Genomic DNA, 21,647 nt, shown 5'->3' with positions numbered 1-21,647 from the left:
TACAAAATTAAAGACTGAATTGAAATAGAGCTACAATCCGGTGCTGCAGTGCCCACTTGTGGTCATTTGGACTCGATTAATCATGTCCCATTGTTCTTTCTTTCTGTCTCTTTTTTTTATATTTCTTTTTTCTTTGCTTGTGGACATTTAAGCTACAGTGCCTAAAAGACATTTCTTATATCTTGTTGCTGTGCGGCTGAAAGTGGACTCACAGAAACCTGAAATGATGTCCTAATCTTTATTCCATGCGAGGTGCATTAACACCCGTTCTACATTCTCTAGCCAGCAACTTTTGGATATTATCCTGGGTTATCTTGATTTTTTTTTAGTGTGCTATGGTTTTTTTCCCCACTATTCTTTCAGGTTCATCAGTATCATTCCATATCACTGTTTCCTCTCAGGGAAGCTTGGAGACCCTTACCCTAGACCCTATTGGTGAAATCTTGTTTCCATTGTACTGCCTCCCTTACAGAGGTTTAAAATGACTTTTGACACATCACGAATCGAAATACATCACTAACATGAAAAAAACCTAATTAATACAATAGGCCTAATAATACGAATCACTGAGAAATGTAATAATGATGGTGACTTAATGGTGATAGTGATGCATGTTTTCGATCTTACCGCGTACAGCGTTTTTGTTAACTGTGCGTCTTATATCTAGGTAAATGGGAGTGAAAGGGGCGCGAGCTCCGTGTGCGCGCAAACACACGGCTGAGAGAAAGCGCGCGCGCTCCCGCGCTCCTGTGCTCCGAAGGCGCGCGTGTCGGTTCGAGCGAGAGGGCAGTGCTGTGCTCCGTCTCCAGCGCACTAAATGATTGTCTTCCCACCACAATATGTCACGTCTCAGCTTTTAGCGTTTAATGGGGGCAATGGAAAGGTTTACGCGCAGCCAGCATGGAGAAGCGGAGAGGATGCACTGAACTCGTGGGAAAGGGAAACTTGAACGTTTGTGTGTCTGAAAAAGATCATTAAGTGAGTGCATGTAGGTGTAGGCGTTTTTACAGCTCATCCTCACCTACAGTGGGATTACAAACCGAAATCCGATTAGACTTGATCAAGCAAATACATACATCCAGTTACACCCCATACCAGGATTATGGAATTTCATTGAGTCTGATATTAACGGTGTGTTTGGATATGGATTCGGTGAAAGAGCGAGTTTTAGCCCCCGGGAAGGCGGGACTGAAGAATCTGGCGGGGAAAACCTTGGCACAAATGCAAAGGTACAACTTCTTCCTTCACAAAATGTTTTTTCTTTCTGTAATTATTCTGATTTTAGCCAATTGAAATTATGTGAATGTGAATCAGAAGAACACTCATGCCATCACTCATTATGCTGATCGAAATCCTTCATTTTTGTCTTCTTCTTCTTTTTTTTTTTTTTAAATAATGCATTATTCATTCATCATCGTATAGATTATTTTCGAATATTTTCGGTTATTAAATATTAATGCAAAATTATGCACATCATGTTAAATAATGATTTGGTCCTGACTACAATATATGTCACTGGAGATACATTTATTCCCTCGAGGATCTTCTGGTCGTGTCTTCTTTAAATAGTTAATGAAAGCTAGAGACGAGTTTAGAATTTATGACACGATTTATAAAAGCATTAACACACCCAAATCCGTTGATTTTTGTTTCTCACTATAATGCTGGTTTAGGTGTAATTTCGTTGAAAGTCAGATTTTTAAAATTGTTATCCCTCATGCACATTGTTTTCATTCTTTTTTAGGAAGAAATAAAAATACACAACACACCCTCACAAACTCTGGTCCATAGGCTATATCTTTTCAAACGAGCCTGCTTATTTCATTGTAGACATTCTGCTGCTTTTTTCTCGGTGTGGCATCTTCTCTTGTGTAACATTCTCACTTAAGTGAAATTTCACTGAATATTTACTCAGTGAGAATACTCACACACAAATAGGCTAAGTGATGCACTTAAGCATATAAGATAAACATCGTTTAAACTATAATTTTAGGAATTCGGTGCCGAAAAACACATTTGAATTATCATAAAAAGAAGTGCTGCAACGCTGTGAAAATATTTGCAAAGAATAGGTTATATATAGGCCTACACGAGCCCTAAACTAAATTCCTTCATTTATTCATTTCATTTTCATTTCAATTTCAGATTAGCTACTAAAAATAACACATTACAGGCTAATATCATCGCACATTTTCAGTTGTATCCTGTACAAAAAAAAAACTAATAATAATATAATAATAATAGTTATTATTATTATTATTATTATTATTATTATTATTGTTGTTGTTGTTGTTGTAGATTATCATTATTTCATTATATAGCCTATTATAAGCATGAAAATAATTTCGGGATAATACACACACACACACACACACACACACACACACACACACACAGGTCTAGTAACCCCCGGGGCGTGTTGATTTTGTGGTAGGCTATACGAAAGTTACTGAATGTCTCGTTTCCAGAGTGATTGAGAAGAAGCAGAAAACGGGTGAAGTGATCGAGCTGACGGAAGATGGCCGCCCCAAAGAGATCCGAGAGAGGAAAGCGCCGCTGCTTGACTGCGCGTGCTTCGGGCTGCCTCGCCGTTACATCATTGCCATCATGAGCGGCCTGGGCTTCTGCATTTCCTTCGGAATCCGCTGCAACCTCGGGGTTGCGATCGTGGGCATGGTCAACAACAGCACTGTACTCCAGGGCGGCAAGATCATCATCAAAGAGGTGCGTGTGCAGTGACGAGCCTCGCAGCCCCGCCCACATCCAATGCCCCGCCCCCTAATTTGCTCCACTCTCTTACAGCGTGCTCTTGCATCTGATTGATGGATATGCGCTGGCACGTGACCAGAAAAGTGTAATGCACAAGTAAACTTGCATAGGCCTACGCATAAAACAACGCCTGAATCTGATTCTCTAAAATAATATCTATGGCTATTATGAGACGAGACGAGGTTTTTTTTTTTTTTTTTTTTTGCTGTGGAAGCACCTCACTATTTTCTCTTCTTCTTCTTCTTCTTCTTCTTCATCATCTTATTATTATATTATTATTATTATTATTATTATTATTATTATTATTATTACTACTATATAAATATTCGTAGTAATTTATTAGAAGGTAAATAACCAGTCTATACATATATTATTAATAGCTTTCCTATTCCTATACCTCTTCTTTAAGAAAGCGAAGTTTAATTGGGATCCGGAGACGGTGGGGATGATCCACGGCTCGTTCTTCTGGGGTTACATCGTAACACAGATCCCGGGAGGGTACATCTCCTCCAGACTGGCAGCAAATAGGTAACTGAACCCATGTAACCAAACTACTTTAAACACGGAGAAAACGGAGGACAAAAAATAGCTTACGCTTTTAAGGCTGTAGGCTACATAATAGCTTCAAAATACTAACTTAAATAATTTTCGTAGACCAAGTAATAATAACCAAGTAGTAATCAGTGATCATAAGATCATCTGCTCTTATGATTTGAAAATCCGTACAATAGACCTACATTCTAAATAAATCATATTTCACGGATTGTAATCATTATTATGCTACTTTTAGGTGTACCTGAGATATGAAAATTGTATTGTTAGTCAGATTATTTTAAGTAACGGTTAACCGGTGGAGAGGCGGCGGGGACTCGGTGCTGCGCGTGCCTGCTGCTGCGCGTTAATGAGGTCTCCCGGGAGAGTCGCGAGTTTCCTTTATTGTATTCCAGCACAGTAATGTACGGAATGCTACACGCTCACATGTACGTTAGGTGACTACACAAGACAAGACACACTAATAACGAACATGGAGAAATCTACACAGTCTAAATAAACAAATAAAACAAAACAAAGTAAAGCAAAATACAGTGCAAAGGAAAACAAAATATTGCAGTTTCAATAGGATATATATATATATATATATATATATATATATATATATATATATATATATATATATATATATATATACACACACACACACACACACACACACACATAAGATGCAGATTTATCTGAATCATTGAATTGATGAAGAATAACGGCTTAATGAATGAACTAGCCTAATTATGCTAATAGTGCGTCAGATTTGCGTCAAACTCCTATACTAGGCTACTTATTTATTATAGATTTATTATTTTACTGATTGTTATTTTATTTTCATTATGTGGGTGATTTTAGAAAATATGTGGCTTGAAATCCTATTTCACCTGAAATCAGTTGCTTATTAGACCTACATCAAACAATAACTATTTCCGTTTTCCTTTGAACTGGATCGAGATTTCATTTAGGGGATATATATATATATATATATATATATATATATATATATATATATATATATATATATATATATATATATATATATATATATATATATATATATATATAAAATGAATATATCCAATGTCTTACAGGATGTGAACAGTATGTCTTACAGTAACCTACAGCTGTGCGATGCGCGTGATCCAGGCTAAACTTACAATCACATTGTTTTGTGATAGCTACTCCTGGAAATTATCATTAGTATTGCTTTAAATTTCGATTCTGCGAAGTGGCGCGTGTGCGTACGAGGTAACCTCGTGCTAACTGATTCACTCGATTGCTCCAATTTGCAGGGTGTTCGGAGCCGCCATCCTGCTGACGTCAACACTCAACATGTTTATTCCGTCGGCGGCGCGCGTGCACTACGGCTGCGTTATATTTGTGAGGATATTACAGGGCCTGGTGGAGGTAAGCAATGCACACAATGGTTTGTTAAGCACATACAAGTGGACACGCCCTCTCACTTTACACCAGATAATACATGATATACAACTGCATATTTTAGTCTGTTAAAGCCTATTTTGTAAAAGCCTATCATGAGCTTTTTGTTCTATTTGTATCTGTGGTCTCAAGTTCTACCCCCTAAAAACAGAGCAAACAGAGACACCATAAGCAGACAGGACAGGGAGAGAATGAATGACAGAACATAAGAAACCAAACAAAGCACCAGGGGTAAAAAGAGAGAGATCAGTAACATCTGTCGGTCTTTCACCAACTATGAGAAGGTCATCTACCTGTACATCCTTTGTCATGTTCAGCATAAATGAAAACAGTAGGGTGAGCATGCTTTGTGAATGAAAGCACACTGGAGGTTTCAGTGTAACCTCAGCCCTGTTGTGTTTCTGTGAGTGTATCGACCGATTAAAGCAAATTAAACATTATCCTACCAGGTCTCCATGATAGCACAAGTAATTTATATCTATTAGTGACTGACTGTGTGCAAATTAGGAGGTAATGAAAATTTAATGAAAGTATTTAGTGTTTTTGTGGTCGAGCTGGCTTGAATTTGCACTGCCCACTCACATCATCGTGGTCAGTAGTTTTATTTGTTTCTATGCTTGCATCTTACAATTGCTTGGGATCTAAATTTACAGTAAAGGACACATGTTATAAAGAAAACTGAAGATATGCTATTAGATCAACTTAATATCCATCATACATTATTCATTGAAAATAATTATTATTCAAATGCTATATCTTAATATTGATGTAAATTTGAAACCAGTGTTGATATGAATTCAGGGTGTGACCTATCCAGCATGCCATGGTATCTGGAGCAAGTGGGCTCCGCCGTTAGAGAGAAGTCGCTTGGCAACCACATCTTTTTGTGGTAAATATAAAATCACTCATTTTATGTGCACTGCCACATGACTTCAGGGTTATCTTATGCAGGGCGCTGAAATTGTCATTCTCTTTAAACCAACCTGCCAGGTTCCTATGCTGGTGCTGTGGTAGCCATGCCTCTGGCTGGAATTCTTGTGCAGTATTCAGGCTGGTCATCGGTCTTCTATATTTATGGTACATCCATTAATAATACACATGTAGTTCAAGCTTCAAGTAAAAATTAGTTCTAAACGCTACTGATGTAAGAATGTGCTAGTTTGCATCTGACTCCCAAAACCTTCTACCTCAATCTGTAGGGAGTTTTGGTATTGTCTGGTATGTCTTCTGGGTCCTGGTGGCTTATGAGAGTCCAGCAGAACACCCCACTATTACAGATGAAGAGCGGCTTTACATAGAGGAGAGCATTGGTGAAGGGACTAAACTGCTTGGGGCAACTGAAGTGAGTATACTGTTCCATAAGAACCCACCATTGTCTCTTGCAGAAAGAGGGCATTGTGAGGAATTCTGCAATTATATATCATAATGTAGAGGCACTGCAGCAATAATTCTGTCCAGATGGCCTTATTTGCAGAAATATGAATGCTGTAGCCTTTAATCTGACAAACTGTGTTTTTGCAGAAATTTAAGACACCCTGGAGGAAATTCTTCACTTCGATGCCTGTCTATGCAATAATTGTGGCCAACTTCTGCAGGAGCTGGACCTTCTACCTCCTGCTCATTAGCCAGCCGGCATACTTCGAGGAGGTGTTTGGTTTTGCGATCAGTAAAGTGAGTTGAGCTCCATCTCACTCCATAATGCTTGATTATGAAATATTTGTTTATTAATAAGAATGAATGTCAGCTGCACTAATTAAAATGTTTAACAGTAAGGGGTTGACATACACATGGCCGTACTTGTTGGTTTGTGGAGAAGAAACTGTTGTTAAATTTGTAACAGATTCAGAGTCAGTCAGATGTCACACTGCTTGTATAATAGCCAGCTATTGACAGAATCACAGCCAAGAACTTTAGCTGGCATTATTTCATTGTATTTCACATGTTACACATTTGGCTATTTGAGCTCAAAATGTCAAGCATAAATAAAAACAGACATAACAGATAGAGTGATTGATTTCTGGTGCCTAGACTGAGAATATGCTATAAATCTGCTTACTGAAAACATTGAAAAACTGGATTGATTACACAGGTCATAACTGGCTCTAAGTTATTGCTTAGCTCAAAGATTGGAGTCAAAAACTGATTTCTGGTGATTTGTACTCAAGGGGTTCTTCTACGTAAACAGTATCTGAATTGGGATATCTATCATATGTATGACTGCTGTTGACTGTAAATTTTGCTATATTATTTTAATTCAAGTAAACCATAAACATGACTTATGATGGAGAAAAAAAAGAAATTGTCATTCACCAATACAACACCACAAGGGTTGACCTGCAGGTTTAGTCTGCTGAAGTATTGTGAATGAGACTAATTAGTATGAATAAGTGGTTTGTAATGCTTTCCTATTTACAATATTTCCTATTTTCCTTCATGTGTGTTCTTAGGTTGGCATGCTGTCTGCTCTGCCTCACTTGGTCATGACTATCATAGTGCCCATAGGAGGCCAACTTGCTGACTTTCTACGCAGCAATAACATCATGTCCACCACAAATGTCCGGAAGATAATGAATTGTGGAGGTAAGGTTAACAACTACTAGTCCTCAGACACTCATATGTTGTTATGTGTATTTGGAGAGGAGTCTGGACATCTCTCAGGTTAACATATACTTTGCACTGCCATAGGATTTGGGATGGAGGCAACACTGTTGTTGGTAGTTGGTTACTCCCACAGTAAAGGTGTAGCCATCTCATTTCTAGTACTAGCAGTGGGTTTCAGTGGCTTTGCCATATCAGGTAAGAGACTCTTCAAAACTGCTTACTATGTGACACTTAGTTCTCACTTTAGCCACAGATGCAGTCTATGTTGATTTCTATGTTGTTTCTATGTCTATGTTGATTTCATCTTTCTGTGCTCATTTATTGTCCTCTTTAATAAGGTTTTAATGTGAACCACCTGGACATTGCGCCCAGGTATGCCAGCATACTGATGGGCATCTCCAATGGAGTCGGCACACTTTCTGGAATGGTCTGCCCTCTTATAGTGGGTGCCATGACCAAAAACAAGGTAAAGGAAAAAAAAATGCTTTTTAACCAGTCCATTACTTACCTTAAAGATGGTGTCCTTCAAAGCTATAAATGCTCTTCTTTCCTTATTTCTATCTTAGACACGGGAAGAATGGCAAAACGTATTCCTGATTGCCTCCATGGTCCATTATGGTGGTGTGGTGTTCTACGGGATCTTTGCATCAGGTGAGCAGCAGCCATGGGCGGATCCAGAGGAAACCAGCGAGGAGAAATGCGGTTTCATTGATGAAGATGAGCTTGCTGAAGAGACCGGTGACATTACACTTAGTCATGTTCCATTCGGAGCCCAGGGAGCCTTTGGGGCTCCCCCGAAATCATACGGGGCCACAACTCAGCTGAATGGGGGATGGGCAGGAGGCTGGGAGAAAAGAGAGGAGTTCATCCAGGAGGGAGCTGTGCAGGTCTATCCTCAGCATGCAGATGGATACTCATAGGACACAGGGGCTGGTTACATGAAGGAAGAAGGTCATTACTGTTGTAAAACCCTAAAAGAATTGAAAGATTGTGGTGACTGGACTAAAATGTACCAGCATTTTATAAATGTATCTGCAGCACTGCTTCAGATAATAAAGCATGGTTTGTCCAGACAAATTCCAGATTAGTACAAGTTCAAATATTTCTGAGTGGAACTTATTTAAGTTCCACTTTTACATGTTCAATTAGATATATATATATGATGTACTATATACTATTAAATATTTATAAGATTTAGAGATGGATATTTTAGTAGCTACACCTGCCCTATACAGTAGGTTACTGCAGGCACACAATTACTAACAATAGCCCATCTATTGCATTATGTGTCTGCCTCCATCCCCATCCGTCAGGGGAAAAGGACCACTATAGGACTACTGTAGGTGGTGGACAAGTCTGCAGTGACACTGACATGGCAGTGACATCTTAGTGTTGCCTTTTTGATGAATGCTACAAAATAAATTTTACAGAATGTTAAGCAGTACAACCACACACTCTAAAAGTCAACAGGATATCTGTATAGCACTATAAATGTTTTGCAGTAAAAGACGGGTTTATTTTATTTTAGGTTAATTCAGTTTGGTTAATTAATACATAACTGGTAGACCTGAATAGCACAGACTACTTGTTTCATGTTGAACTGATGAGCATTATTGCCATCTGAGGACTTTCAGTCTCAGGTTTACAGAGCACTTTTGACGTGAAACAATAGGTCTCCTAGTCTTATGTGATACACTTTTAACTAGTCTGCTTATTTAGCGCCTAATTTTAAGGGCAAAGGAAAAAGATTACGCCCGATATGTATCTAAAGTAAAACAGAATAAATGACATTTCAAAAGAGAATATAGTAGTATAGTATATAGCATATAAATTGCAAAATATATATATATATATATATATATATATATATATATATATATATATATACTGATGTACCTTACTATATCAAAAGTGTAATTTATTTCATAGAGCTTTTCATGTGAAGAGTTCGTCTCTGACAGCTCTGTTGTTTACATATTTGAAGTGCAATCTCATATCCATTGTGTCACAAAACTCATTCTACAGCACTCCATTTACTTTACATATGCACTACAACGGCAGTGTGTTGTAACAGCTCTGTATTGCCTCACCATTTCAGTTCAAACTTTACCTAATATTGAGCCAGTCTTTAGACACATGTTGAACCATGTATATTACAGACACAGTATGCCAATTTCGTGAGAACTTTGAATGCACTGACAAGTATTTCTTAAAAACTGATTTCATTCCTTGTCTGTGTGTTTATATAGATCTGCTGTTTCAGTGAGACTGTTGTGATGTTGGGTTGGTAATCTGTATGCTACTTGTTATACAAAGGCCATATTTTTTATAGACAGCACCATATTAAGGAGCTGTTCATTTATGAAGTGTATTGAGATGTCAAATGGTGCATGCTATACATGTTGTCTACCTTGAATGTGTGGAAAGCATCACCTCCTGTTGAAACTTTCAACAGAATACATTTGTAGTTGTAGTGTTTTCAACTTCCATTCAAAGTTGGTGTGATTTGTTTCGATAGACTTTGTAACAATGATGGATGGGCTTCTCGTCTAGTATGTTAACTTGATATGCTACCAATCCCAGGCTCAAGATTTACATGTCAATACCTGAAATAGTTGATGAGAAAACTGAAAAAGATGCATTGCAATAACTTTTTAAATAGCTGTCCTAATACAGTGTAATGTGATTCCTACTCCTGTCATATTAGTTGTTCTCAAAGTGATGTGATTAAGTTAAAAGTCATGTGGATGTGTAAAGGAATGGCTTAAATCTAGCTTGCTACCTTCAGGGGACACATGCTATAATATTATTCAACATTTCTTGCAGTTGGAACATGAGCCATGACTTCATTCTTCTCGAAAATGGACTGTCTAACTGGTCCATTGGGTAGCACGATGAAATAATCAACCAAAGCCCTATATACATATATGGAAAAGATGATATGTAAAAACATATATAAAATATTTATTCAGAGATATTCAGAATACTCAGTATATCACGGATAGATAATACAAATCTATACTCAGTTCCTTACTTACAAATAACATGTAAATGTTAAGACAAATCTTCTGTTGTGTCAAAGAGTGATTTATTAATGTAAAAAAAAAAGTGTTATACGATACAGTATAATTATTGTTTATCATTTTATTTAAAATGTGCCAAAATAACTCAAACAGCTATTACGTTTATTTCAATGACCAAATACCATCACCTTTTCTAGCTATATGTTGAGATTCTTTATAAATTGTAATGTTTTGGATGACTTAGTCATTAAAATCTAATGATTGTGATTTGAATCCTGTGATTTCCCTCATTTTCAGCCTATATACCGTATTATCTCTAAACTTCCCAAGTAGTATGGGTTCTGTTATTCCTGTTGTTCAGCACTGAGCCTTTATTTTTCTTCTTACCTCTCTTCTAAATGCCTCATCCATTATAACCCTTTTATAGACAGGGCAGAGTCAATGATTCCACCTTAACCACCACACTGGGGCTATTGACCCCTGTTCCCGCCAAAAAAAACAACAGCAGCAAATTACCACTGGGAAATTAGATTTAAACTTTTTGCAAATCAATATCCTTTAACCACTTTACATGAAAGTGCTGAGTGAAAAGTGCTTCTCATTTGTAAAGAGCACTGTGGGCTTCTGGTTTTGTCTATATATAAGAAGCTTTCTGAAAATAGCCATATGACAAAACAAATGTTTTTTTATTTCACATTTCTGAAAAAGGAATGCTTATTACAGTCTGTTAGTATCATATAAACATCCCATGTCATCTAAAAATTTCCTGTGCCAGTTTGACTGCAAATTAAGGCAGTGAGCCAAGCTGGCACACACTAATGACCTAGACTGCACGTGATGATGTGACAGACCATACAATCCTGTAACCAGCCAGCCTGAACATGTTTTCCCACAGCTAACCAACCACACCAGTCACGGCAATTGCCTTTCTGACATTTCCACCCAGCTGATCACACCATTGTGTGATCTTTCTCTAAATGAACTACTTCATGAGCTCTTTCTTTCTTTCCTTCTTTCTTTCTTTCAATATGAAACAACTTCTTTATGTCAGAGTTGATTTAATGACAGAATGAACAGGGAGCTCTATTGTTTTGATTGCATGTGTGTGTTGTGTAACAGAGGAGTTGGAGCTGGGCTTTGAGGACAGGTGTTATGGGGGTATCCACGGATCTCTAGGGGACTGCACATTCTAATCAAGCTCCAGAATGACTATTTAACGACAAGAGCTCAGCAGGAGCTCAGTATTGCCTAAACATGATTATCCTTCTGAACAAACCACCCTTCTAATGAATGCACAGTGCTATATCTACGATTTTGAGAGTGCATTTTTGTAGAGGAATATTTTTTCCCTGATGCCCAATAACCAAAGCTATCATAAAGCAACTCAAGTTTGTGTTCTGCAGTGCTGATTTAGATAGAACATATTCAAAAGCAATATCTCCAGATAGAGTTTTGTGTTTCACTATTTCAATATTATCAATGCAATGCAACACTATACATTTTTTGTGAATTCATATTGTCCCTGTGCTGCATGTTTCTCCACTTCATGATAATGTTATATTTACATCTGCAATGGATTCTTATCATTGCACCGAGTCTCTTACTTACTCCATTAATAGATGTTAAAGCTAGTAATCCCTGGATTCATGTAAAACAGTGCTATTACTTAATAAATATATAGAAAGAATACATTAGAGAGTGTCTCTTCATGGTTCATTAACCACAGTACTCAGACAGCGAAATTAATATTTCATCACTTATTAACACCTTTCCTGAATGTGGGAACTACTTCCCCCTTCCCCATCTCGTACACACCATCCCAAAATAGTTGAGTTCCTGCTAGAACAGCAAGCTGCTGGGCTCTGACACTGCAGTTCTCTCACTCGTTCTTTCTAAAGATATAAGCACCCATTCTGAAAAGGTTGTACTATGTGAACAGTAAATACCCCAAAAACATTTTCAACCTTTACACTGAAATATTAATGCAGTGTTAGAGGCATGACATCACAATATTTAGATGAAGGTGAAATCTTAGAGCAGTGCCGTGTGTGAAGTAAGAGCTTTGGTGAATGATTTTCTTTGAGGAATAGCTCATGAATTTGATTAGAGTCATTTGAAGTCATCTGGTGCTGCTGGGACTCAGGTGTAGCTGAAGACCTTCTGCCTCTCTGTCTGACAGTGATTAAGGGGAGAGAGAGAGACAGAGAGGGAGAGAGGGAGAGAGAAGACAGAAACAGCTAGAGGAAGAGAGAGAGAGAGAGAGAGAGAGAGAGAGAGAGAGAGAGATCAGCTTAGACACATGTTGAGAAGAGCGTACATGTCCCTCGGGAGAGGCTCTCCTATTCAGCTCGGACCCGTACCAGATGGGATCTGCTCTATGTATGCGTGTGTGAGTGAGCGAGAGAGGGAGGGGTGGGGCCTTACATTTAATGAATGCTACACCTCATACTCCACTCCCTTTGATGAAAAAACTGATTTGAAAGAGACTGCTGGGGGATGTCTAGAATGGAGGGAAGTCAAAATTAAATAAGATCATTGCAAAAACATCTGCTTTTAGAAGCGTTTACTCATTCAAGCTTTACATTTTCCTATTCTACTGGCAGATAATTTTGCTTCTTTCTAGAAATAAATGATTACAATTAGAAAAATGATCTGCCAAAAGAACAAGCATTAATATTAATATATTATTAATTAATATAATATATAGTAAATGTATTCATATATTTGGTTTATTACAATCTTATAATAAGAAATGCCAAAATTAATTTGACTATATTCAAGATATTTTCACATGCTGTCATTTTTAATGTGATGCTGGTACAGTCACCAAGAATGGATGGCATGTGCTGACAGCGAAATGGAAAAAAAATTATTCAACTGATTCCTACATAGACATATTCCAACATAGAAATGCGGGATCATGTATAGTATATTGGTTAATAAAACATGTGAACTTGATATTGAGTTTTCTTAACAGGCAGTCACATAAACATAAAAGATAAACCAGTGTGCAGAAACACACTCTCTCTCTCTCTCAGAAACACACAAGCATACACAACTGGGTGTGAGTGCTTGCAGAGCATGAACGTGAGAGACAAAGAAAGAGGAGGAGCCTGTGTGCAATACAACTGAATCAGATGAGTTGGGGATAAGATTGATAAAGAGATAACGAGAGCGCTATAAAGCGAGCAGGCACAAAATAGAAAATTCTAAATGATTGACAGTAACCATAACCTTCATCATGTGAAATATATGACACAAATACTGTTACCCTCAGCAAAACCTCCTCCCTTCTTAAAATGACATCTTCCTTAGATCAGGTTATTTTCTTGGGATCTATCTCTTTTCAAGGATGAACCTGAAGGCACCGTTTCCCCAAAATTAACCCTTTTTGTAATGCCATAAAATAGTTGTATTGTATGTTGTTGACCAGGTATAAATTAAATTATAGATTGTCTAGATTTTAAATTAATATTTTATGTGTGTATTATAATTGGTCACTTGACTAGAGACATTTACTTCTCTCATGTAATTAAGAATGAAGAAACCAGCAATCTGGGCTTTATAAGGGGATGCAATGCAAATATGTTATAATTAACATATAATTGCTATATTTGGTACATTTAGTTTATATTAGTAAGACTGTACTGCCACATTTATTTATCCTGACAATGTGAGCATTCACTTGCTCCTATCTATACAGATTGCACAAATGTAAACAATTATTACTTTAGGTATAAGAGAAAATTACACTAGGTGAAATTAAATTCTATAGTTTTATTATTTTTTACTTCAGTATTGTTAGCTTGTAAAATATATTAAAAAGTATTATACTCTATAGTTCCAAAAACGCTGGTGCTAGTGATAAATCTTTCTTCTTTACAACTGTGACCAAGTTAGTATTTTCACACATGATTTTTGAAAAGATATACAGCAATTTGCACTGTAGGGCCAACTAATGAGCAAAATTTAGTTGAGAAATATTTGGTATTAAATTAGTTAATTTAATCATTTCTCAACAACTTCTGTATGGGAGATGTTGCAATGTTTACATCATTTCTCCAACGCTTATGTATAGGAGAACCTCAAGCAAGATGTTTTTGCTCTGCAGGAATAGGTTTTCTGGATTGAAATGCTCTGGGTTCATGATCTCATAGCACAATGACAATACATCACCTACTTCTTTACAGTCTTGAACACTCAGGTCATTTTCGTTTACTGCTGCGGTGGAGAAATTGGCTGGCTCGGTGATGAAGTCTATGAGTAATGGTATTCAACAGGAGAGCTGCTTAATGTGTCTTCTTCTCTAAAAGCTACAGTGCTATGTGAAGAAACTGTAATAAAACAGTGCAAAACAGAAAGAGCGCAAAACCTGATACACCACAAGATAGATCACATAAGCAGTGGGTTAACATGTTGTCACTTCAGTATTATATGGTAGAATTCTCACAATACATATGAGTTCCCAATATTTCTACCTCAGACGAATCTCAGAATAACTTGACCACAGTGACATTGAGAGAGATCTCACTGAGATGTGACAAATTAACTTGCCCTTCCCTTTACACCCATTTCCTAACCCTTTTTTTTTTTTTAAGTTCCTGCTGTCTTTCTGTCTGCCACGCCATCCAGTGGTGTGAAGCCGGGTAAATATATAGAAGAGTGTTGAAAAGTGATAAGTCGGTACTAGACATGCAGTGCGGCTGCTAATTACAGTGAAGCCAAACAGACATGAGTCACAGATCTCACTGTTCTCACAATCTGCTACTGAGCTTCACAACCTCAAGTAGAAACTGTTACAATGCAATGTCAAAGACATTCTGCTATATAATATGTCCCACACCAAGCTATCTATTCCCATAAAAACACTAGACAGTAACTTATCTCTTCATAATTACCATGTTAAACATCTCCATCATAGCCCATAATAGTGATAATTTATATACAGTTCACTGTTTTCAGTTTGTCATGTTTAGAATTTCAAATTTTCAATGACAATGACATGAGAAATGGTATTTTTCAGGAATGTCGCTTCTTTAAAAATCAGGCAATCGTTTTTTAAATCTTGCATCAATGTGCTTTGTGGTGTCATTATCTATACTGGTATTACATAACATTTTCCTTATCACACTGTCACATACTGTATACCGTCATACCAGGATTCAAATGTAACTTTAAGCTACTTCTTGTCCAGTGGAAATACTAATGAAAACGCTCCTCTTAATTAAATGAGGAGGAGATGACAGCTGCACATGGCAGTGTGTTTGTCTGTGGTTTAGTTGTTTGATTCTCTCATGGATAGATTGATAGATCCCACTCTCCTGCTGTTGGAAAACCACTGACCCTCGATTAGGCACTGCTATTGGTTTTTCATCACAGGCTTAACGAGCCATGGCCTTGTTGGTGTTTCCCCTCCTCTTTCTTACTAAGCATTGTGATTCAGTGAAGGGCTTTGAATTATAATTAGGCTTGTAGTGGGAGGGGATTTCATTACGGACTCTTCATCAGTCCACATGGTGTCAGATAATATGCATGGCTATTTAATCATTTGCTGTCTTAATCCCTAAAAGATTTGGGGGTTTTAATATTAGGTGCCACTGCTCAAATAAAACAGTGCTGTGAAAAAGTATTTGCCCCATCCTGATTTCTTTGTTTTTGTGTATATCGCATACTAAATTGTTTCAGAAATTAAAACAAAATTAAAAAATTTAAAATTAGAAATTAAAACAAAACCTGAGTAAACACAAAATACAGTTTTTAAATGATAATGTTATTTATTAAAGTTAAAAAAACAACATGTTATCCAATACCAACTGGGTTTGTGTGAAAATGTATATTTGTACCCGTAGTTACTGATTCCCCAAATCTATGAAACTGCATTCATAATGGGGTTCAGCTGAACTAGACACAACCAGGCCTGATTACTGCAAACCCTGTTCAATCAAACCAACACTTAAATAGAATTTATTCAACAACATGAAGTTGGTTAAAAAGGTCTTACCCAGTAACACACTGTGCCAAAATTTAAAGAAAGCCCAATAGTGCTGAGGAAGGTGATTGAAATACATAGTCTAGTAAGAGTTACAAAGCTATTTCAAAGGATCTGGGACTCCAAAGAACCGCAGTGAGAGATATTATCTCCAAATGGAAAGACTAGCTGTATGGATGGACTAATCTATCCAAATACTCAGCACAGTAGTGAACCTTCCCAGAAGTGGACGACCTTCCAAAATTCCTCCAAGAGCACAGTAACTACTCATCCAGCAAGTTACAAAAAAGCCAAGGACAGCATCATAGAACCTACAGGCCTATCTTGCATCAATAAAGGTCACTGTTCATGACTCCACTATCAGAAAGACACTGGCGAAAATGACATCCATGGAAGAGTGGAAAGGTTAAAATCACTGCTAAGCCAGAAGAACATTAAGGCTTGTTTGAATTTTGCCAAAACACACCTTGATGATCCTCAAACCTTTTGAGGGAATGTTGATGAGTCGAAAGTGAACTGTCTGGAAGACAGGGATCCCGTTACATCTAGCATAAAACCAAACACAGAATTCCACTAAAAGAACATCATACCTACGGTCAAGCATGGTGGTGGTAGTGTGATGGTGTGGGGATGCTTTGGTGCTTCAGAGCCTGGGAAACTTGTAGTAATCGAGGGAAACATGAATTCTGCTCTCTACCAGAAAATCCTAAAGGAGAATGTCCGGTCTTCAGTCTGTAAGTTGAAACTCAAACACAGGACTGGATTATGCAGCAAGACAATGATCCAAAGCATAGGAGTAAATCCTAGTTATAGAAGTAAATGAAAGACTGATCTCGTTATCTAAAGCATTTGGTTTCAGTTATTGCTGCTAAAGATGGTACAACCAGATTTTAAGTTTAAGGGGGCAATTAGTCGTTCACATTGTGATAGGTGTTGGATAACTTTTTTGCTTCAGTAAAAAAAATAATAAATAAAACTGTATTGTATGTTTACTCAGGTTGCTTTTATGTTGTATTTTGTTTGAAGATCTCAAACTATTTAGTATGATATACACAAAAACAGAAGAAATCAGGAAAAATACTTTTTCACAGCACGGTATTATAAGCACTGTTGTAGATGAAAAAGACACTCTCTTTACAACCCACTAAACACTACAAGATTAATATAATTCTAAAATTCTACACAAAACTACATGGGCTAAGACCAACCAACCAGCTATCATAGTCCTGGAAGACCTCAAACACATGAAAATGAGAATGAAAATGTCTAAGCCCATGAATATGAAGGCTTCCAAAAAAGGGGGTTGCAAAAATTATGACTGCCAAAAAAAGTCCCTCATGTATTCCTGTTGCAAGGACAGCATCTCATCAGCAATTTCATAGTTTATGCATGCTAAATCAGTTTTTTCACTGGCCTTCTGCTGCTGTCTCGCTACATACCATTGCTGAGAACACACGTTTCCATGGTTTCCAGGACAAGAAAGGAAAAAAAAATTCCATCTCATCTGCAAGAGTCTGAGATACAACAGCAACTAAAAATCAGGCATTTTACCTGTTATAAAAGAAACAGCAAGATTATTTTAACCACTGAATACTTAATTACATTGTTGTCATTTCCCTCAGTCTTTCTGAAATATTACAGCTAATGCAGGGATCCACATCATGACAGTAGTTCAGTGAGCATTAGTTCCACTCACCTGTCTGGGTTCCTCTCTAATAAAGTGTAATTATCTTACTCACAGTCACTGACCTGGTCTCTTGTACAAGAGGATTCATGAAAGCTAATTCATGTGAAGAACTCATTTGACAAAATTATTTAATATTGAAATCTCATAAAGGCTGGCTTTTCCATGAACTACTTTGTTCACGTTAGCAGCAAGCTGATCTGATTGTGGATGTCCTGACAGGATTAAGTGACCACATAAATTATTAATCACCAAATCCAAATGCTCACTCTCTCTCTCTCCTGTCCTAATGTGCGAAGCTGAGGAAATCTAACTAAATCACAGGTCAGTGTATCCTCAAGGGACCTATTTAGGAACTGTGCACATTCACCATTCAGGCTATCCTTTCCATTTGAGATGGACGCAGATGCCTAATGCTAACCGTTTCCAAGGCAACAAGTGATGCCGCCATCTGTCGCAGCACTTAATCTTAATTAAGAAATGTGGAAGGAATCAAATACTCTGATTCAAGAGAAATATAATCGGTTTTAAAGTAGATTATCTGCATCAGTTTTGAGGTTATAATACAATACATTCAACAGGAATAATAATAATTTACATTATATTCAGCATAGCTGCTGGGAATAAACAATTATGTAAATAAAATGGATCTTTTATTACATTTTAAGACACAAATAAGATTACAGTACGTGTTGTTCTGACAGTAAATTTGGTAATATTGCAGCTCTGCAGTCGGAGAGAATGTGCAGATCTGTTAAAGAACGCTGTCTCCCCCTGTCTGCTATCTAACCACACCACTGCCTTCATCTTGGTCTGTAACAATTCGAGAGGGACACACAGCTTTCACATGAGCTGTACAAGCAGATCTGTCCACACACTCAGTCCCTCAACCTCAAAGTCCCCATCAGCCTGTTTCAGAGTGACCAACTGTTCTTCAGTCTCATCTTTTAATGGTGAACCCGAGCTCCATAAGGACTTCAACCGTTCTGTGAGTGTCGGAAATGATGCCACTGCATTGTCACAAGGCTGTATCCATAATCCACTGCTCACATCATACACCAAGGAGGAGGCTGACTTTTTCAAACTGTCCCAATAAGCAAGCCTAAATTTCGGCCATCGTTGAGAAAGTCTGGTGCACAGTTCAGGAGGTAAAGACAAACACATGCTGTGCAGCAAGCCAACATGTCCTTCTAACCAGTCGAGCAGAAAGTCTTGAGCTGCAGTGTAATCACTCGTGGTGTCTGTTGACAGCAGGGCAGTTGCTATAAGTGTCAGAAAGCTGTCCTGTCCTTCTCCACTGTCCTCCCGCAAACAATCCAGGAACTTTGTAGCGTATGCCTGGTTGCCTGGGTGGCTCTGTAGGACCTGGATGCGCTGTAAGAGCATCGTGCAGTGAACCTGTGTGCCAGCAGAGAGGCCAAAATCACTCTTCCGGTTCAGTGTGAAGTCGCCCAGGAGTTTACACGCTGACCTGCACGCGCTGAGACCACTGACGTCAACATGCTGGTCACCTTCAGCATCTTCAGCCCCAAGTCCAAACTTACCCAAAAGTAATTTAATAACAGGGTGTGGAGTCGCGGGGTTTTTTAACAGACCAACAAGCAGCCTGTGGCGGCACTGCGCCAGATCAGACAGAGTCAGACCGCGATACCCGGTGAACGTGTGCGCCAGCAGCTGGTTAGTCTCGCGCAGGCGGCTCTCTAAAGAGCCACGGACCGACGGGTTTGTGTGGAAGCGAGTGTGAAGATGTTCGCAGTATTGTGCCCACCGAAACGCCCTGTCCACTGTCTCACCGTCCCACTCAGCCACAGAGTCAGTCTGCGACACGGCAAGCAGCTCCACAGTGCTCTCCAAGTTGTGCAGAACAACCTCCATGCGGCGCCCTGAAGCAGCTAATCCCGCATCCTGCACCACACCAGCTTCACTCAGGACACGGCTTTGTATACTTCGTATTCTGGAGTTCGCAATACAGCGGTACCACATGTAAGAGAAAGACTAAAACCGAAACAAAACAAAAACATTAAGGTAAAAAGATCTACAAGAGTAGCTATAAACAGAACCACATCCGCCAGCTCAAACGTAGACGTTTTGTGTGACGTCAGTCTGGCGCTTAAGAACACGCTGGTCTGTTTTTCAAAATAAAAGGTTATTAAGGAATTAGCGCGAACGTTAAATATAGACCCTCTCGTGTGAATATGTGAACATTTATTTTTAAGAAATCATTTTAAATCTATATGTGTTGTTGTCGGACCCATGCTTCTTAATCTCGTTCTCAGTATTAATGTATTATGTTCTGATTCAATGACTTGGTCTACTTTATTTGTGACAATATAACCTATGTAATGATACTCATATTACAAACACAGGTAAAAAACCTATTTAAGTAAACATTGCACTTCATTGTGTGTGTTTTGTTTTTTTTAATGACAGACATGATGATAGACTAAGGTTTGATAGGGATATATTTAGAGTTTTGATATTGTGCCGTTTTCAGCCAGTTTGCAAATGGACAACCCTGCATCATCACAAATGATCGGTTCCTTTGGACAGGAATTTGTGATCAGGCGTTGCAATGAAAGAACCTAATCGGCACATGTGTGTTAGTGCTAACATGGTGCGGGTTTGTTCAGATGATAATCTGTGAGTTGAACTGTTCAAAAGCCTGCAGTCCGAGAAGCTGTACTGTTCATTACGACTCTTTGATTCAGTTATTTCAAACAGACTACAGGTGTGATATGAATTAATCAGACAATGTGTTTTGATTACTTTGATTTACTAATCTGATTAACATACAGATGAAGGCTATAGTTTTCAATCAGTGCACACGGTAAATTGAATACAATTTATTTCATATAAGCCTATCACCTAGTCTATACATCAATAAATATCCATCCATCCACCCATCCATTTTCCATACCGCTTATCCTACACAGGGTGGGAGACTGGAGCCTATCCCAGGGAACTCGGGGCACAAGGCAGGGGGCACCATGGATGGGGTGCCAAACCATCAGGGCACAATCTCACACACTACGAACAATTTGGAAATGCCTGTCAGTCTACAATGCATGTCTTTGGCTTGGGGAAGGAAACCGGAGTACCCGGAGGAAACCCCCAAAGCACAGGTAGAACATGCAAACTGCTCACACAGGGCGGAGGCGGGATTCGAACCCCCCCTATGGAAGTATAATAGTGCCAAATGTCCTCAAGGCAAAATGGCATGTTGAATTACATAAATTGAATAAAAACATATAGCAATACTTTAATTTTTTCCCCATTTGTATCAAATTGCTGGGCAGAAAAATTCAAGTATTGTCATTGCGATATGTTTTTATTCAATTTATGTAATTCAACATGCCATTTTGCCTTGAGGACATTTGGCACTATTATACTTCCATAAACCCCCAACCGTGGATGTGCGAGGACACGTGTGTGCCTCCCCCACATAATACACACGCTAGCAAAGACAGAATTAAGAAACCACTGACAGTGTAATTTAGTTTTTAATAACATAGCTACATATTCTAAACTATATAAAGGCTTGGGCATATTAGAAGCGAACATGATTCAAATAGAAACAGAGACAGTTTTGGAGAAACAT

General features: G+C 38.2%; 2 protein-coding genes across 2 annotated transcripts; one reads left to right on the top strand and one right to left on the bottom strand.

Annotated features, from left to right (window-relative positions):
* The first annotated feature begins 710 nt into the window (after positions 1 to 710).
* slc17a6a (solute carrier family 17 member 6a) lies at positions 711 to 8,447 on the top strand. Its single transcript, XM_053641785.1, has 12 exons — positions 711 to 1,229; positions 2,469 to 2,724; positions 3,179 to 3,297; positions 4,605 to 4,719; positions 5,554 to 5,641; positions 5,743 to 5,829; positions 5,952 to 6,094; positions 6,274 to 6,423; positions 7,200 to 7,332; positions 7,438 to 7,548; positions 7,692 to 7,819; positions 7,920 to 8,447. The coding sequence occupies exons 1-12, from the start codon at positions 1,144 to 1,146 to the stop codon at positions 8,271 to 8,273; spliced, it is 1,770 nt and encodes a 589-aa protein (XP_053497760.1). The 5' UTR covers positions 711 to 1,143; the 3' UTR covers positions 8,274 to 8,447.
* An 8,428-nt stretch (positions 8,448 to 16,875) lies between these two features.
* fancf (FA complementation group F) lies at positions 16,876 to 20,126 on the bottom strand. The gene has a single exon (XM_053641780.1). The coding sequence runs from the start codon at positions 20,030 to 20,032 to the stop codon at positions 18,893 to 18,895; it is 1,140 nt and encodes a 379-aa protein (XP_053497755.1). The 5' UTR covers positions 20,033 to 20,126; the 3' UTR covers positions 16,876 to 18,892.
* Between the last annotated feature and the right edge of the window lie 1,521 nt (positions 20,127 to 21,647).

This window comes from Ictalurus furcatus, chromosome 14, assembly GCF_023375685.1.
Source record: "Ictalurus furcatus strain D&B chromosome 14, Billie_1.0, whole genome shotgun sequence".
NCBI lineage: Eukaryota > Metazoa > Chordata > Actinopteri > Siluriformes > Ictaluridae > Ictalurus > Ictalurus furcatus.
The sequence above is the reverse complement of the archived record's forward strand: the minus strand, read 5'-3'. Positions and strand labels throughout refer to the sequence as shown.

What these genes read in the sequence shown, in the direction of transcription:
- slc17a6a (XM_053641785.1), top strand. Translation starts at nt 1,144, where the DNA reads ATGGATTCGGTGAAAGAGCGAGTTTTAGCCCCCGGGAAGGCGGGACTG. An exon ending in GGCAACCACATCTTTTTGTG is followed by an intron (nt 5,642 to 5,742) that starts GTAAATATAAAA and finishes CCAACCTGCCAG; the next exon opens with GTTCCTATGCTGGTGCTGTG. An exon ending in GTGCCATGACCAAAAACAAG is followed by an intron (nt 7,820 to 7,919) that starts GTAAAGGAAAAA and finishes TTTCTATCTTAG; the next exon opens with ACACGGGAAGAATGGCAAAA.
- fancf (XM_053641780.1), bottom strand. Translation starts at nt 20,032, where the DNA reads ATGTGGTACCGCTGTATTGCGAACTCCAGAATACGAAGTATACAAAGC.